Source organism: Fonsecaea monophora, assembly GCF_001642475.1.
Source record: "Fonsecaea monophora strain CBS 269.37 chromosome Unknown Scaff32, whole genome shotgun sequence".
In the NCBI taxonomy this organism is placed as follows: domain Eukaryota; kingdom Fungi; phylum Ascomycota; class Eurotiomycetes; order Chaetothyriales; family Herpotrichiellaceae; genus Fonsecaea; species Fonsecaea monophora.
The window spans coordinates 111,216-129,290 of record NW_019173963.1 but is presented as its reverse complement, the minus strand read 5'-3'; the positions used below and the strand labels follow the sequence as shown (position 1 = coordinate 129,290).

Sequence of the window (18,075 nt, the reverse complement as noted above, 5' to 3'; positions counted from 1 at the left end):
CAATGTTCTGACTTTGACTTTCCTTCTCTTTGAAGAACTCTCCTGTGTCTTTTCGACGAGTCTGGTCTTTCGGGGTTGATCTGGCTGGCCATGTCAACCTAGAATTCTGGTGGTTGGAAGATCTGCGAAAGGATGCCAATGAGGCACCCTCACAAACTTGTCGGAATTGGGTTTGAAGATAGACCCAAAGGTCGAACTGTGCGCTTTTCAACTTTTCGGCGACGATGTGATGAATATATACGATCGAATGATGTGAATGAATTGGCACGGCGTCGGAATGATATCGAGTCGATGTGGCCTGGGCACGACTTCTGAGCACGACTACGAGCTGTCCTCGTGCATTCTGGATGTCCCAATACAAGCAGGGGCACCCTTAGGTATCCTCGAGGGATATAGACGATTTTACGGGGGCTTGGACTCTGGTTGAGCAACCACCAATCCCCAAGATGGACCTAGACCACACGTCGCCGCGCAGATAGCAAAGAACAATAATAACAGAGCGAAAACAATGACCGACTCAAGAGATAGCATGTGAATACTTGTCATATGTTTCAGCCTCTTTTCATTTACTCAGTTTTCCTTCTAGCTGGGGGTATCTCTCTCATCAAGTCGGGCAGTTTCGTCAGTCGTTAACTAGAGGTGGCCGGGGAGGCCTGGTGGCATACATACCCACCATATCTCTTGCCTATGGCAGGTAGAACCGGGTATATAATCGGTCTGTCCACGCCATCCATACACAAATCTACCAGGATATGCACTTTTTCCTTCCTTCTTGCAAACAGCCCCTTCTATCCACCGTCCTCTTCCTCGGGTACTTTGTCCTATGAAGTAGGCACTAGACTCGTGCCATATTCTATTTCGTGCCGGGATACCTTTGCCCTCGCATCGTCCGTCGATGATGTGTGGTGCGTATCTGTTGGTGCCGGTAAACGACGTTGTCGTATGGAATGTAGGGACAGAGATAAAACCGAGGGGGATGACCATTTGTTGCGGCGTTGACAAGTCCTGCCGGTAGACAAGGTCTAGACCTTTGGCTCGAGATCTCTCTCAACCTCCTTTTGTCGGGGTTGGAGCCCTCTTGGTCTGTTCGGGCAAGGAATGTGCGCTTATCGTGTCGTTGGTGGACTCAAAAGCTCACACTGTTGCTTCTCATCTACTCGCCGTGCTTGATCCCCAGGAAGTGAATGCCCTCCAGGTTGAAATGGTACAGCAGCTTCAAAAAATCGGCTTCGTCGCACATGCGCGCCCGCTTGTCCGCCAGAGCGGTCTTGTCTTCGAGAACGGAGCGGACTTTCTCCCGGACGAGGTGGAAGACTTTGTCGCGCTTCTTGCGCGAGACGGAGCGCTCCGTGGGTTGGTTCTGTCGCGCTTTGCTGGACTGCTCTTTCAGCAGGCTGGGGAGGCTGTCTTCGTCTTGGTCGTCGACGTCCATGAAGCCGGACCATTCCTCTTCCTCGTCCCATTCACTGTGGGGGCCGTCTTGAATGTTCTCGACCTCCATCAGCATCGCGTCGTCGGCAGGTCCTTCTTCGAGTGGTATGTCGTTCTGCGCACACCACGTGCGGTAGCTCTGCTCCAGGATGCTCAAAACGCTACTCGTCCCCAAAAAATTGGCCCGCAGCGTCTTATTCTTCCGCACAAAACATACCCTCAGAAGCCCATCCCACTCTTCATAACTGATATTCGGTCGCGGTACTTTCGGGACCAATCTCACAACGCTGGATTCGACCTGCGGAGGCGGCTTGAAGTTGTTCTTGCCGACTTTCATGATATGATCTATTTTGGCCCACATTTGCGCATTGACACTGAGTCGCGAGTACAACTTGTCGCCGGGTTTAGCGAAGAGGCGCATGGCGAACTCGCGCTGGAACATCAATATGCACACCCTGGGCGCGGGGGTTGTGGCCAGAAGTTTGAATACCAAAGGCGAGGAGATTTGGTAGGGAGTATTGGAGATGCAGACGTCGAAGTAGGGCAGTTCTGTCTTGATCACGTCCCCCAGGAGCACATCGAGTCTCTTCTGTTGAGGGGTGCCCTGGACTCGTTTGGTGACTTCGGCAGCCATGCGCGGATCCAATTCCACCGCGACACATTTTTTGGCCTTCTCCAGGATCTTGACCGTGAGGTTTCCGCTGCCAGGGCCGACTTCCAACACGATGTCGGATTGTTTGAGGTCCGCCTTGTCAACTATTGCTTGGGCAACGCCAGGATTCTTGAGGACGTGCTGACCAATGTCCGTGTTCATTTTGAAGATCGCGTTCGTGGCGGCCGAGGACTTGGAGTAGGGCGATGAGGAGGAGGAGGATGCGCCGGAGCGCCGCTTCACATTGACCTTTGGCATGTTGGGCGAAGAAAATGCCGGAGTCTCTTAAGAAACAGACTCCGGCAAGGGAAATGAGAATAACAGCCTCGCAAGGGCTGGAGGGCGGGGTGAGATTCCGTCGTATACGAGGCGGCACTGGGTAGATATTTTGAAGTTGCAGGCTTGCCGGTGACTTTTTTTTTTTCAGTGGAACTTTTACCACTAAGCGACCTAGGCCGCATTTTAAAACACTTAGCGCCCACTTAGTAGTGTAAGACTACCCTGGCAGCCTGGCCACATACGAGTTACAGTACCTCCAAAGTCTCCACTGCACGTTTTGTAATTATCGTTTGTGTACTCGGTAGAATACGTAGATTTAGGGCGACTTTTATACTCACTATTACTAGCGCTTTCAGCTATGATTTGACATTGGTAATTTTTGACTGCTCCGTAAAACCTCTTCTGACTCTCCAGAGAAGCCATTTTGTATAGACATTCGCATCTGGATTGAACACGACGTTGATACAACTATACGAGATTCGAGAATCTCATTTTCCCGTGTATTGTGACTGTCGCCCTTCACGAGCACCACCTGACCTTGCCGTGCCAGGAACTAAATCTTTCTCGCCGCGTAGATAATGCCGCGGGCTTCTGTTTCTCGCCAATATGTGCTGCACTGAAAACTCCGCGTCCCAATTTCCGACATGAACTATATGAATGGCGAGTTTTCCACTCGGTAAGAAGATGGCAATAAGTGAAGACTCATTGATTCTCCTCCTCCGCCCACGTTCTTGAATCTCGACACCGCCCTCCCCCCTCCCTCCCCATTGTTCCTGTCGTTCCCATCATGGCCGGCCTTCTCGTGCCCGTTGCCGTCGACGACGACGGCCCCCAGCGAATCAAGGACTCCTCTCCACGCATGTCCTGGATCCAATCTCTTCTCCGCATACGCCTCGACGACGATGTCTGCAACCAGAATTACCCGGGCCGTGGCACAGACGACGACCCTTACATTATCGATTTCCTGCAGAACGACTGCCAAGACGCCATGAATTTTACCAAGGGGCGAAAATGGGCCATTGCCGTTCTCCAGTCGCTGTCGACGTTCGCGGTGACCTTTGCTAGCTCGGTGTACGTCAGTGGCATTGGAGGCATCACGCAGCGCTTTGGTGTGTCCAGGGAGGTGGCCACACTGGGTTTGTCGCTCTTCGTCTTGGGCTTCGCCCTGGGACCGCTGATCTGGGCACCTCTGTCGGAGGTGTACGGGCGCAAGTCCATCTTTGTGGTTTCGTTCACGGCATACACGGCCTTCAGCGTGGCGGCGGCGTGCGCGCCCAACATCGCGACTTTGCTGGCTCTTCGCTTCCTTGCGAGCGCGTTTGGTTCGTCGTCAATGACCAATGTTGGGGGCGTCATCGCCGACATGTTCAGCAAGAAGGAGCGTGGAATGGCGACAGGCATGTTTGTCACGGCTCCGTTTCTGGGGCCTGCACTTGGTAGGTGGTGGACCGTCCTTCTTCTATGCTGCCCTCTTTCCCCATGGTGCCCTTGTACACATTGCTGATTCTTATCTTTCCCCCCCTTATCTCCCTCTGCAGGTCCCGTTGCTGGAGGCTTTCTTGGCGAGACCCAGGGCTGGCGCTGGACTCTCGGGTTGAGCGCCATACTGGGCGGTCTGATCTGGATTGCCACGACGCTGACCACCCACGAAACATACGCACCGTTCATTCTGCGTCGTCGAGCCAAGGCCCTCTCCCGGATGACGGGAAGTGTATATGTGTCCCGGATCGATGCGGGAAAGCCGCCCAAGACACTCTCGCAGGAGCTCTCGGTCTCTTTCACGCGCCCCTGGGTCCTTCTGTTCCGCGAACCCATTGTCTTACTGGCGTCGCTGTACATCGCAATCGTCTACGGCACGCTGTACATGTTCTTTGCCGGGTTTCCCATCGTCTTCCAAGCCGCTCGAGGCTGGAGCCAGGGTATCGCCGGACTTCCGTTTGTCGGTGTCGCCATTGGCGTCTGTCTTGCCACCCTGGCGGCCGGTGTGGACAACAAGCGCTTCGTGCGCCAGTGCGAGGCAGCCGAGGCAGAGGAACGCGTGGTCGAGCCAGAAGCCAGACTGCGCACGGCTATGGCAGGTTCGATCGTCCTTCCGATTGGTCTGTTCCTCTTTGCGTGGACGACGTATCCGTCGGTGCACTGGATCGCGCCCATTATCGGCGGCATGTTTTTCGCGGCGGGGCTGGTCATGGTCTTCATCTCGTTAATGAGCTATCTGGTCGACTCTTGTGCGTTTTGACGACCTCCTTTGCTTTGTGATGCTCTGCAAACAATACACATGCTCACCCTGTGTCCAGATGTTGTCTATGCTGCCTCTGTGCTGGCAGCCAACTCGGTGCTTCGGTCCCTGTTCGGCACCGCCTTCCCCTTGTTTACCACCCGCATGTACCGAAATCTCGGAAATCAATGGGCGAGCTCCATTCCTGCGTTCCTGGTGATTGGCTGCCTGCCTTTCCCGTTTCTGTTCTACAAGTACGGTCCGCAGATCCGCTCCAGGTGCAAGTATGCTGCCGAAGCAGCAAAGGTGCTGGAGATGATGCATCGTCGGCACATCGCCGTGGTTAGGAGCGAACAAAACGCGCCGGAAACGAAGGCTGAATAGAAGAGCCAAAGGACACTTAGAGGACGGTAAGCCTCGACGACATATATCTGGTGATGATTTCGGCCGAGAAGCCGTATCTAAATCGAGAGTGTTAGTGACCTTGGAACAACACACTTTGGCGGTTCTCCTCTATCCAATCTTCTGGACGGGAAGAGGGTGACCTTGAGACTTACCCTGGCGTTATGACCTAGTTTCCAAATTTTACTCCAGTCCAGGGCTGTTTATACTGTACACATAGACTCATAGATTAACAGTCAGCCGGGAAGGAGTATAAATGCTGGTGCCACCGCCTAGAGTCGGAACTCCAACTCTTGTGAGTCTGCCTGGACAATCCAGGTGTCTCCTGCACATCGTGTCAGTCCCGCGCATTTAGGATGGCCCGAAAAGTAATCGTACCGTACGAGAGAATGCATGCGCTCTCAATGCCTCCCGTTCTTGTGAGATCCACGTCAATATCGACTCGTAAAATCCGGTTGCCCAATCTGCCACTCATCCAGGAAATCAAACTCCAGGAAATCCGGAATGAACGACGGACCATCCTCACCCTGCTCCAGCTGAGACGAAGCCACACTGACCTGTGCATGCGGGCAAGTGGACGCATTCGGCATGCTGTTGTCTTGGGACTGCGACTGCGCAGGGACTTGATCGAGCATTTTGAGCGGAACCAAGTACAGATTTTTCTTGGCCAGAATCTCCTCGAACACCGGCAGCGCTCTTCTGAGGGCGGGTATTTCTTTTCCCTGTACCAGGATGAGCATGGTCTGGTTGATGGAGATCCGAGCCATGGAACGGACGAGCTCTGTCTCGGCTGGGTCGAGGGCCGATTCGATGTGAAGAGCGAGCAGCGCAGTTATTGTGGTTACGCTGACACGGCCATTGTTAGTTGTATTGCTGCGTTCTCTTTTCCAGACATGGCAGAATAGCGAGGAATGGATGGCACCTACAAAGACATGGGAAACTCGTGAAGCGTACCACTAGCCAACACCCTCATGGCAATTGTGTCCAACTCTAGAATAGCGGCCCGAAGCCGCTGTTTGGCCCACTCGCTCCAGTCCGCGTGTTGGGACTGCTGCCAGCAGCGACGTATCAGACGACACAAGATGCACTCAAACCTGTAGCTCATGGCTTGTATATTCAGATAGTAGACGTCAGTTCCAGTATTCCCACCTATGTGCATCTTGGCAGCGAGAGACTTGCGCCATACATCGAGTGGGTGCATCATTTGGCGTGGGTCCTGCTCTGGCTTGTTTGTCACAAGGGACAAACACTGTCCGACTAAATAGAGTTAGTTATGCTTGTAATATCAGTTACAGATTGAAAATCAAGAGAAAAAGGGAATAGAACCAAAACACACATATTCGAGACAACTCGCAGTGGACAATAGGGGAGGCCTTTTGCTGGGGCGTCACCGCCGGGAGTAAGCCGGATGATACTGCTGGGATATCCTCCGCTTCCCAGTCATCCTCCGTCCGAGGCTTGATCGCCGAGGTGTTTTCGAGTAGTCGGGAGCGTCTGGTATTGATAAAGACGTGGAAAATGTCCAGAAACTACACAGCTATAGTAAGCGTAAAGCAGGAAGAACAGAAGACGATGAGGGGAGGACGTACATAGAGACCCCACCAGATCCTTCTATACAACTTCAAGATTTTGCGGGGTTTATCTTCTCGAACACATCTGTCGGAGAGTCGGTAGGCCGTTAGTTCTCGCAATACATGTCAGGGGTGTCACAGCCCAGGAGTAGGAAACGCACGTGTTGCGTAAGTCAAGCTTGGTGGCAAGGCGGATCGCGTTATGGAACCAGAAGCCGAAGTCCCAATCGGTGGGGTGGTCGAGAATCACCGTGCACAAGATGATGGATCCCTGCAGCAACAACAAGGAGTCGTCTTCGGCGCCAAAGTCGTAGAGTAGCTTGGCCTTGGAGAAGAATGACTCTTGCGCGACCGAGCGGCAGGCAAAGCCACACGCGGACAAGACATCTGCTGGAGCATAGAGACTGGCTGGTGTCAATATGACGCGGAGCAGGAACAACGAGCAGTCGCCGGATTGATAACGGCGAATGAATTCAGCTCTGTTGATCACAGGAGCAAAAGGGTAGACATGGTCAAAGTATGTCTTGATAAGGGCATCTCTGTTGTTTTTGTTTGTGAGTAGAGTGGAGACGGAGATCCAAAGAAGGTAGAGCGATAGAGGATTCTTACAAGTAGCGCGGAAGAGGTAGATCAAAGACACCCTTCTTGACAAGATAGTCAATGTCAACGTCGTCTAATTGGGGTAGCTTAGTCCATAGACAGTTCCGAGTAGTAAAACTGTCTTCCGGGCCTGGGCGGTAGGGGGTACTAGAAGCGCTGGGGAGTCGACTGGATTCTGTCGGTTCTTTCACGGCGTCATTGAGGATGTTGAGGTAGAGTAGATCTGGCTCCGTCTGACGTGGGTTTTGGCAATCCAGGGGATCGGAAGTGGAAGGTTGCTCTGAATGATCAGATTGATCAGATTGGTTGAGACTATCCAACTGGCGACTGTCGGATGTAGCGGGGATGCCTGTAGCCTGGCCATGGTCAGTGGGACTTCTGAAGGATCGCCAGAGGAGCAGACGAAAGGACGGTGAAGCGAAGGAGCTGGAATAGTGCCAATCGTCTCAAGCATATTCGTACCTGGCTAGGAATCGTGGAAACATGTACTACCTTCCTTCAAGCCCCTTCTATGTTAGCACGCACCTAATGAACCATCAAATGAACATAACCCATCCTACCAGCAATCAACTCACCTGGTCCGACTCTTCCGGGCCGGCAGTACACAGTCCTTGGCACACTGCCTACTGGTACAGCTGCTGCAAGGAAGGCCGATCACGGCAGCATTGCACTTGACCTTGCGAAGACGGCAGGGTACACATGCCTTATTGGATTTGAGGGCGCGTGTTCCGCTTTCTCCAGCCCTCTGTGGCCCAGCAGCCGAAGTATTCATCGAAGGGTGGAAAGGGTCATTTGCTGTAGCCTGCAATGGTGCCGGAAAATTAGGGCATTAATCGAGAGTGTTTCCTTCTTATGTTTTGGGGAACTCGGCGTTTTGACCTCAGGCCAGCTCGGAAGTATTGTATATTGCCGAGTCTTGGTCCACCAAGGCTGTAAATGCCGAAAAGGTGTTTGACACCGTACCTCGGGAAGCATGGCTCACCCAAACCGCCAAAAAATTCTCCTGACCAGGGCCCTCCAGGCGATTCCAGCCATGATCATCGCGGAACCAAGTCAGGTAGGGTCAAAGTGTTATCAGTCCTGAGGCGTAGACTCAAGCGACTGCTTTTGAAAGTCCCGCGATTTTCACAAGGGGACACACGTGACATCTCGGCGTGTGACAAGCCAGACTTCAACGACCAATCATGATGGCTTCACTGCTCGTGACGAGGCGCTAGACTGTTTAGGTCATCTTGGCGGTAAAAGGCAGCATAATCTTGATCTGTGGGGAAATGCAGAACGCCAGCCTCGTACCAAAGTACAGTTACCGGACTGAAAACTTGTTCTTCATCAGCTGTTCGGCCTCGCTGATCCCTCCCTTTCTCTTCAGCAGGGTGTCTTGCACACTTTTCTCCACTACTGCCGCCTTCTTTTGCGGCTTTAAGGTGCCGCCAGCCTACCTTCACCATGTCGCGGCGCGACTTTCTCAACCAACAAGCCCCCGAAAATTATGTTGCCGGTCTCGGTCGAGGCGCAACCGGCTTCACCACTCGATCCGACTTGGGCCCTGCTCGAGATGGACCCAGCGCCGAACAGATCCAAGAGGCTCTTGCGCGACGAGCACAGCAACTCGGTGCAGCTCCCCCCACGGCGTACGGCGCCAGCACCAAGAAACCAGAGCAAGAAGAGGAGGATGACGACCGGTTTCAGGACCCGGATAACGAGACAGGCCTCTTTGCCTCTGGCACTTTCACACAAGACGACGACGAGGCAGATAGAATCTATCAGGATGTGGATGAGCGCATGGGCAAGCGTCGGAAAAGACTAAGGTTAGTACCACCCTTCCCAATTTGCCCCTTCCCTTCGCAAAGACACGTGGTTTATCTTTTCCACATGGGAATGAACAGATTACCGACATGATTCCTTCGCCGTCCTCTAGGGAAGAACGAGAACGAGAAGAGCTCGAGGAGTACAACCGCAAGAACCCAAAAATCTCGGATCAGTTTGCTGATCTGAAGCGAGGCCTCGTCACATTAACCGACGACGACTGGGCAAATATTCCAGATCCCGGTGACCTAACAGGCAAGAATCGACGAGCGAGACAGAACCGACATCAGCGCTCCTATGTTGTACCTGACAGCGTCCTTGCGAGGGCGAGGGATGCTGCCGAGTTTTCAACCAGCGTGCAAGATGATCCCGCAGACGGCGCTGTCACTACTGTGGACCACAAGGATGGAACCATGACAAACTTTGCCGATATTGGTGCTGCAAGAGACAGAGTGCTACAAACTAGGCTAGACAGGGCGGCAAAGGCGGACGCCGGTACAGGCACAGCGACGACGATTGATCCGAAAGGATATCTCACCAGTCTTGAGACGTCAGAGTTCGATCCCTCCAAGGTACAGCTCGGCGAGATTCAGCGGGTACGGACTTTGCTCGACTCCGTGATTAAGACCAACCCCAAACACGCACCAGCCTGGATTGCCGCTGCGCGCTTGGAAGAATACGCTGGTAAGATTGTCGCAGCGAGGAAAAAGATGGCCCAGGGCTGTGAGATGTGTCCAAGGAGTGAGGATGCCTGGTTGGAAAATATCCGGCTCAACGAAGGACAGAACGCCAAGATCATTGCTGCCAACGCCATCAAGAACAACGAACGGTCCACCAGATTGTGGATTGAGGCCATGAGACTGGAGACAGACCCTCGAGCAAAGAAACGAGTCCTCCGGCAAGCGATCGACCATATTCCGCAATCAGTAGCGATCTGGAAGGAAGCAGTGAATCTGGAGGAGGATCCGGAAGACGCGAGACTCTTGCTGGCAAAGGCTACTGAGATTATTCCGCTGTCCGTTGAGCTCTGGCTCGCTTTGGCTCGTCTGGAGACGCCTGAGAATGCTCAGGCTGTCCTCAACAAGGCCCGAAAGGCTGTACCCACCAGCCACGAAATCTGGATTGCTGCGGCCAGGTTACAAGAACAAATGGGCAATGCCAATAAAGTCAATATCATGAATCGTGCCGTGAAAGCATTGGTGAAGGAGGGAGCCATGCTCAAGCGCGAAGAATGGATCACGGAGGCTGAGAAATGCGAGGAGGAGGGTGCTGTCTTGACGTGTGGCGCCATCATTCGGGAGACTCTCGGCTGGACTCTCGACGAGGATGATGACCGAAAAGAGATCTTCAAGGATGACGCTAAGGCAAGCATTGGACGGGAGAAGTTCGAGACCGCTCGAGCCATCTATGCCTACGCCTTACGAGTCTTCCCCACCAGCAAATCACTGTGGATGGCCGCAGCTGATCTCGAGAGGAACCATGGTACCAAAGACGCCCTGTGGCAAGTTTTGGAAAAGGCCGTCGAGGCTTGTCCTCAATCAGAAGAATTATGGCTTCAGCTGGCAAGGGAGAAATGGCATGCCGGAGAAGTTGACGATGCCCGACGAGTGCTCGGTAAAGCATTCAATCAAAACCCCAATAACGAGGAGATCTGGCTGGCAGCGGTCAGGTTGGAGGCCGATGCCGGGCAGGTCAGTCAAGCACGAGAACTTCTTGCGACGGCGAGACAAGAGGCACCAACTGAGCGAGTATGGTATAAGAGCGCGGCATACGAAAGGCAGTTGGGCAACACCGATGTCGCCCTCGACTTGGTTCTTCAAGGTCTCACGTCAAGAGTGATCGATAAGAAAGAGACACGCTTTCCACGAAGTGCGAAGCTGTGGATGATGAAGGGACAAATCTACGAGGATAAGGGCATGGTACCTCAGGCGCGAGAAGCGTATGCCCAGGGCACCAGAGCGTGCCCCAAGTCTGTGCCGTTGTGGCTTCTGGCGGCGAGACTCGAACAAAAGGAAGGCATCATCATCAAAGCGCGCTCCGTGCTTGACCGTGCACGCCTCCAGAACCCGAAGAATGCCGAGCTATGGGCCGAGAGTGTCAGAGTCGAGCTACATGCCAACCCCCCGAATGTCCAGCAGGCCAAAATCCTTATGTCCAAAGGGTTGCAAGAGTGTCCTAAGTCAGGGCTTCTGTGGTCTGAGAACATCTGGAAATTACAACCGCGTACGCAGCGTAAACCTCTGAGTCTGGAAGCCATCAAGGCTGTGGATAACGATCCTGTGTTGTTTGTGACGGTGGCGCGGATATTCTGGAGCGAGCGGAGACTGGACAAAGCGATGAATTGGTTTGAGAAGGCGCTTGTGGTGGATCCTGACCTGGGAGATAGCTGGGCCTGGTACCTCAAGTTCCTGATGCAGCACGGAACCGAGGAGAAACGGGAAGATGTCATTGCAAAATGCATCGCGAATGAACCGAAGCACGGCGAGGTGTGGCAGAGAGTGAGGAAAGATCCCAGGAAGGCGTCCCTGACTACGAAGGAGGTGTTGATGGAGGTGATGAAACAGTTGGAGGCGAAGGAAGTCATCAGCTGAGCGCGCTGATAGCTCTCAAATTCAGTATACACATTGTCTCTACTGGCGATGGGCGGCTATGGTCTCTGTGGCGCTTTTCGCGAGGCTGTCGGAAATCTCGAGCCGGTGGCAGCAAATATACACAGTCACGTGCGAGGCTTGATGATGATGTCACCAACATTGGAGATTGGCTGACTTTCTCCCACTGTTTCCCCCATACTCTGTATTGTGTCCAATCTGCTATATCTCTATTTCTCGATGATGATTGCGGATAGCAGAGTCATGGTGTCATTGAGTTGCACGACATTTTTTCCGCATTCAATTCCTCCTGAATCCCATCCTTAACCCTTAGGGATTTGTATAGCATGTCATCATTCTGACGCGAGCCTCCCCGTTGTCATTGTCTTTGCAGACCATTCAAACTGGTGACGTTGTTGGCTGCGCCCGGGTTCATCCTCGGGTCTCCAATCCGCTGCAATAAATGTACCCATCGCATCAAGAAAACAAGTGGACAAAATGATTGTGTGCGCCTGAAACTTTCCAGGCCGGAATAATCATCTACTTGGTCTGTCCCTTCATTCGTTTCTCTTAGATATAGACCTCGGCTCTCTATTCCTACACTCTTCTTCATCCTCATGAGTCCTAGGTCACTGCTTCGTCTCGGATTCTATTCGATTTCTCAACGACAGATCACATCTACGAGCCTTCTCTCACGGCGTGCCGCATCTTCGTTTATCCCTGCTTGCTGTCTTCAAAGACCACGTACTCTACCTGCGCCTTCGAAGATTTCGGGCGCCCATCATTTTTTGTCAGGTTATATCCACAGTACCTCTGAGCAATCCAGACGCTCATTCACGACCAGCAAAATGGGTAAAGAGCAGGACAGCGTACCATCTAAGAGGGACAATGAATCCCCAGAAGCCCATCAATACCAAGCTGGTTCCACCACAGACCGCCCGGAGGATGAGTGGAAACACCGCGAGCCATACCGTCTCCACAGCAAAGATGAGGACTTCCCAGTTAAATGGGAGGGTCAGTGCCATTGTGGCAAAGTCACGTATCAGTTGAGTCGAGACAAGCCGTTGGCGGCCAAGTATTGTCATTGCACGACGTGTCAGAGATTACATGGAGTAAGTTACGCCTGTCTAACCCCCACACACTGCTGCTGGTGTGCTTTTATGATTTGAGGATACTCTCTGATGGTCCATTTATTTTCAAGGCACCCTTTCAATGGGCTGCCATCTTTCACAAGTCGGATATCAACTTCACAAATGGCCACCACGACCTCGGCTGGTACGACCCAACTGCAAAATCCACCACGCATCACCTTCCTTGTAAGGTCTCTTGTGCCTATTGTCGTGCTCCTATAATGGACGAAGGGCGAAACATGATTCTCTTATTTCCCCCACTTATCAAGGACATCAACACCCCGGCTGGCCGAGAGGCTTTCAGACCAACCTGCCACATGTTCTACCCGCAGCGAGTGGCCAGCTTCAAGGGCGATGGAATTGTGAAGTGGAAGGGACTGGACAACACGAGTGATCTGCTGGATGATGACGAGAATGTTCTGGTGAAATGGGAGGAAAACATGGACGACAAAAAGATGGAGCAGAAAAAGAGGGAGTTCCTGGAGTTTACGCATCGTGAGGAGGTCAAGAGAGTGAAAAAGTCAGATGGGTAAGGCTGAGGAGAGCGGAGAGCAGGGGTTTGAGCACCCCTGCGACTTAGGAAGTCAAACACGCAAAAATGTTGATACCGATGTAGAAACAAACTGCGTGACATGTGAAGCAACTCGTGTCAATGGCGTGTCGATGTGGACTCGGGGTGTGTTGCGTGACAGACCAATGTCATGCCAAGACTTATTCTTCTCTATCGTACTAACCTAGTCCAATTAGAGCTAGACTGGCTTGGCCGGATTATAAACCCCGTGCATCCCACTCGAGCCTCGATCGCCTCGAATTTTCCCGTTTCCCGAAAACCCCACGTTACACTAACCACAGCCTTGGGATTCATTCTCTCCTCAGACGCCTTCGTCCAGCCGAGACGAGTCGAGCGCAACCAGACCGTATCGTCTGAGCCAGTAGAGCTTCAGCGCTCCCCGTGTCGGCATCGCCATGGGCAGAACATCTCCGCAGGGATTGACGGCCCAAGACTTCCATCACCAGCCCTATGTCAATCCTGTCGACGTCTTCCCGCCCAAGTCACGCCTCGCACATCGGGCGCAGAACTACAGATCACCGATAAGGGGCCAGGTCCCAGCGAGGAGCCCGTCACGGTTTTCCGCAGAACCTCACAAATTTGCTTGTTGCGGCGAGGACGACGAGTCTTCCTTCCAGCCGTCCAACGCCCTTAACTGCTGTGTCGACTACGAACACGACAGCGCCGGCATTGTCGATTTTGACCAGGTTGCCAATGACCTTGCACCCTGCTGTGATGAACCTCATCATACCTCCCCCAGTCCAATGGACTGTGAGGATTGTGTTGACGACTGCGAGGACTGTGTCGAGGAGCATCTGAAAGCAAACCACCACGCCGGCGACTATGTCGACGATTGCGAGGAATGTAAAGAGGAAAATGGTGCCAAGTGCTCCGAAGGCGCTTTGTGTCAAGGCACCTGCGACGAGTGTGATTTCTCTTGCTTTGACTGCATTGACTGGAGTCAGTTTGAACGGGATAAAACTCTGGGCCTATCATTCTCGGTCCCACTACTGGATGAGAATGCCTTGATGGCCCCGGACCTACAATTTGACGAGACAGACGCTCCCACTTTCCGAGCTCTCGAACTCCCTAACGGCCAGCCCGATGTTGTCGCACATCCGCTGGACGTCCCTATGCACCACCAGTGCTTCGATAACACTATCCCCTTCTGGACCAACATAGCTCAGGAGCAGATTTGCACGGGCAACCCCGGACTAAATCAACAGCTCCCGTTACCACCATTTAGACCGAACTTTGGATGTCATCCAGCCGCCGCTCATCAGCGCACATCTCTACCCGAGTTCGCGGTATCTGAACCGATGAATATTAGCACAACTTCCAGCCTACAACCCAAAGCACTCCTTCCTGCTGCTCCTCCCAAGGATCCATTGAACAACACACAAGATCTTTTAAGTGCCGTTACTTCCCCCGAGACCTCTCGAGCCTGCCAATGGCTCATGCCTTGCGGCACTGTTTGTGGCGCCTCCTTCGCTACTGGCACCGACCTCAAGAAGCATTTGAAGTCTGTTCATTTGGTCAAAGGGGTGACGAAATGCCAGTGGCAGAACTGTGACTCTCCAAACTTTGCTTCCGAAGCTGCGCTGACGGGCCATATCTCGAAGAAACATCTCGCCTCGTTTCTTACCACGTTTTCTTCAACATCTTCGTCTTCCGCCTCCGCGGCAGGTCATCGACACCAGCACCTTCACAAATCAGAAGGGCCGTTCAAGTGCACATTCCCTTCGTGCCCGAAATCGTTCATGTACAAGCAAGTCCGCGACGAGCACGTCGCGACCCACCACAACGGCAATAAGATGTACTGCCATATCTGCCACACGTTCCTGAACGGCGAAGGCTCGAACTTCAAGAGGCACATGGCCACGCACAGGCCCAAACATCAACACACGCTGTGCAAGTACCACGGGCTGGGCTGTAAGAGGCGATTTCCCAGACTGGACAACCTGAGGAGACACGAGGCGTGCTGCAAGTTCGGAAAGGGACTGAAAGCCAAAAGCGTGGACAGTGCCGACAGCCCACACCACCACCACAACCACCATCATCACCCTCACGCTTGAGAGGGAACACGGTGGTTCCAGTTGGTGAGGCTAATGGAGAGCCGTCTGGGTTGGAAGGAAGCAAATTTTTACCGTTTTTTCATTGGAGGTGCATAACATAAATCCATTCTCCTACAAAGGGTAGTACTGTCACGATCGCCAGTACCGTGTTTTACAGATGAAGGATCGCGAGTCGAGAGCTGACAACCGCCTCTAACCCCAAAGCTCGACAGGTTTTTACAATATGTGTGTGTGTGTGTGTGTGGCAAAGACTACCCAGGACTCTGCACACCATTCGCAGAGTTGAAGTTGGACAATCCTGAAAGAGATTCGGACCGATGTCTACGAAGCTACATATCTAGCTATCATATATAGGCTTCCAATGCGACTGTCGACGCATGCTTGGCTACACAATATACCATATACCATTGAATTCATACCATGCATCGGGGTTCTACATATACATTTCATATCTCGTATCACATATCACATACCACACACCAAGCACCACATATCACATTTTCTATGTATATCACATCACATCGCTTCGTATCTGGTCAGGAGGCGGCCTCCCCACCCCTCACGACTCACGAGGCCACACGACAGTAGTCTAGTCTCTGTGTAGACAGATAGACACATAATGTAAAATATTGTATAGAGACATATGGGTGATTTGGTAGACGCCCAGCGAGCTAGGTAGGTATGGAGGTGATTAATCAATTGATTAAGTAGTTGTCGAGTGGATCGGCTATACTATACTATTACTAGATATCCCAAGAGATGTGTCTCAAGCCATCTCATCCTGTCGGGTTCTTGATGATGATGATCATCATCAGCCCCATCGTCGCCATTATGCATTGAGACGTCCGTCCTCCCCGAGGTATCCTCTGCAACGGATCTCCAGCTTCGCTTCCGGCATTACAAAACAAAGAGTAAAACAGAAACTCGCCACCGGTGCTCGTGAGTAACGAGCTGTAACTTGGACAAATGCTGTTTCATTCTTCCGAAACGCCCTGGTATAAACTGACCTTCTGTGGTGGGTATCATGAATGTGTTGAAATCAAACAGGGCATTATTGCGATGAGGGGGTATTCTGGTACTTGAAATCAAAGAGTCACAAATGCCAGCCCGAGAAAGCGGTAGCAAAGGTCTTTGGCGGCATCCTAAGCAGCTTTGGACAGGCGGTCTGCGTAAATGGCATGCACAGGCTGTGAGTGCTGGATAGTAGGAATCCAGACTATGCCAGAAGTTGGCGGCTGATGATCGTTCCGGATCGGCCTCAGGCACATCGTGCCGTTTCCGTAGAAGCGACTAAACCGTCTCAAGCAGGGTCGGCCTTTGGGTAAGCATTAGAAGTCGTGCTCGGACTTGGGGTAGGCATAGGATGCGTAATGTCGTAGAGGTCATGAAAGAGTATCGGTGCTGCCCGCAGCTCCAAAGGTGATCAAGCTGCCAACGGGACGCCTGCCAAACCGCTCCCGTTTCCTCTGCCGCCTTTTAGCAGCAAGTTGCGGGCTCCATACTCCAGCAAAGAGGTCCTCACATTCATCCTCGTCTTGCGAGTCAAATTCGAGCTCATCGCTCGGATCGCCAGCTCCATCGACCATCTTTCTCAGGTCTCTTGGAGGCAGGGGTAGGACTTCATCGTATGTGCAGGGACTGGTGTCATCCCCCTCATTCTCCCACGAAACGTTGATGCGAATGCGTTTGGTCTCGAGGATAAACTTGCCAACCTTGTACTTTTGGCTCTCTTCACTGGCTTCAACATATTTCCATCCGAGTATGCTGTCGCAGATTGCGCAGCTAATATCGCTGACAATGTGCTGCCCCGTCACGAGGTTTCGCGAGATATTCTTGTTCTGAAACGTATTAGGCAAGGAAGGGGCTGTGGTGTGGATGTGGCTAGTTGTCCCTTGAACCAGATACGCCCGACCATGTCTGCCCATGAAGCCCTTGCTGATGATCTGCGAAGTCAGGCACAGATCAGTGGAGCATTTTGCGCATTGAATGTGGGAGCTGTGGCCATTGAGGAACTTGTCCTCCGGCGGAGCTATAGTAGATGAAGTGGATGAGACGGGAATGGGGGTCGGGGTTGGGCTTCTAGTGAAGGGGTTCGAAGCGGTTGAGGCGACGGACGCAGCTGTGTCCGTGGAACTGCTGCTGTCGGTGCTCGACTGACGTGACTTGCGGCGAAACGGGATCGAGGGGAGAAGATATGTAGGGAAGATGGGAAAGAATGCTGGAGGATCGGAGGTCTTGCGGAGGAAGGACATCGTTGCTTCGACTGGAGCAGGACGTAGACAGCTTGGGCAGATTATTAGGAGTCCGGAGGGAAGGCACAGCAGTCAGCAAATCGAGCAGGTGTAGTCGTTCATAACTCCTCTTGGTCACACGCAGGGATGGGTTCGCGGATGTGGATCAGTAATGGAATTGGCCTGAACCGGAGGGTTATGACATCGGATGCCTGGCGTCAGCTGGGAGAGGCAGTGTCGAGTGTTGAAGCAAACAACACCGTCCAGTCAGTGTCCGGTTGAATGACAAGATCTTGTGGACCAGCCACCACGATGAGAGGAGAGAGAGGGAGTGAGGGTGGAAGTTGAAATCGAAGGCGGGAGTCAAGGAACATGCGGTAAAGTCGATCATCCATCAGCCTTCTCCTTCGTGTATCCGCGTTCTCGCCCACGGTTTGTTACTGATACCCCGTACCCATTGTCACCTGAACTTGTTCCGATCAGGTCCGCGTGATCATTCGGATGTCGAACGAGGGAGAGGGGAGACATGTCTGACAGGAACC

At 52.7% G+C, this 18,075-nt stretch overlaps 7 protein-coding genes across 7 annotated transcripts; 4 read left to right on the top strand and 3 right to left on the bottom strand.

Annotated features, from left to right (window-relative positions):
• Nucleotides 1-1,153: 1,153 nt before the first annotated feature.
• AYO21_05229 (hypothetical protein) lies at nt 1,154-2,341 on the bottom strand (the record flags this gene model as incomplete). Its single annotated transcript, XM_022655199.1, has 1 exon — nt 1,154-2,341. One exon carries the CDS (start codon nt 2,339-2,341, stop codon nt 1,154-1,156), a length of 1,188 nt encoding a protein of 395 aa, XP_022512480.1.
• An 808-nt stretch (nt 2,342-3,149) lies between these two features.
• Nucleotides 3,150-4,964, top strand: AYO21_05228 (hypothetical protein; the record flags this gene model as incomplete). Its single annotated transcript, XM_022655198.1, has 3 exons — nt 3,150-3,798; nt 3,901-4,590; nt 4,660-4,964. 3 exons carry the CDS (start codon nt 3,150-3,152, stop codon nt 4,962-4,964), a joined length of 1,644 nt encoding a protein of 547 aa, XP_022512479.1.
• Nucleotides 4,965-5,413: 449 nt separating this feature from the next.
• On the bottom strand, nt 5,414-7,517 carry AYO21_05227 (hypothetical protein; the record flags this gene model as incomplete). Its single annotated transcript, XM_022655197.1, has 7 exons — nt 5,414-5,855; nt 5,909-6,239; nt 6,319-6,511; nt 6,572-6,638; nt 6,715-7,092; nt 7,163-7,433; nt 7,475-7,517. 7 exons carry the CDS (start codon nt 7,515-7,517, stop codon nt 5,414-5,416), a joined length of 1,725 nt encoding a protein of 574 aa, XP_022512478.1.
• Nucleotides 7,518-8,599: 1,082 nt separating this feature from the next.
• On the top strand, nt 8,600-11,550 carry AYO21_05226 (hypothetical protein; the record flags this gene model as incomplete). Its single annotated transcript, XM_022655196.1, has 2 exons — nt 8,600-8,961; nt 9,072-11,550. 2 exons carry the CDS (start codon nt 8,600-8,602, stop codon nt 11,548-11,550), a joined length of 2,841 nt encoding a protein of 946 aa, XP_022512477.1.
• Nucleotides 11,551-12,395: 845 nt separating this feature from the next.
• On the top strand, nt 12,396-13,210 carry AYO21_05225 (hypothetical protein; the record flags this gene model as incomplete). The annotated part of the gene is made up of 2 exons (XM_022655195.1): nt 12,396-12,622; nt 12,718-13,210. 2 exons carry the CDS (start codon nt 12,396-12,398, stop codon nt 13,208-13,210), a joined length of 720 nt encoding a protein of 239 aa, XP_022512476.1.
• A 433-nt stretch (nt 13,211-13,643) lies between these two features.
• On the top strand, nt 13,644-15,302 carry AYO21_05224 (hypothetical protein; the record flags this gene model as incomplete). The annotated part of the gene is made up of 1 exon (XM_022655194.1): nt 13,644-15,302. The coding sequence occupies one exon, from the start codon at nt 13,644-13,646 to the stop codon at nt 15,300-15,302; it is 1,659 nt and encodes a 552-aa protein (XP_022512475.1).
• A 1,382-nt stretch (nt 15,303-16,684) lies between these two features.
• On the bottom strand, nt 16,685-17,554 carry AYO21_05223 (hypothetical protein; the record flags this gene model as incomplete). The annotated part of the gene is made up of 1 exon (XM_022655193.1): nt 16,685-17,554. One exon carries the CDS (start codon nt 17,552-17,554, stop codon nt 16,685-16,687), a length of 870 nt encoding a protein of 289 aa, XP_022512474.1.
• Between the last annotated feature and the right edge of the window lie 521 nt (nt 17,555-18,075).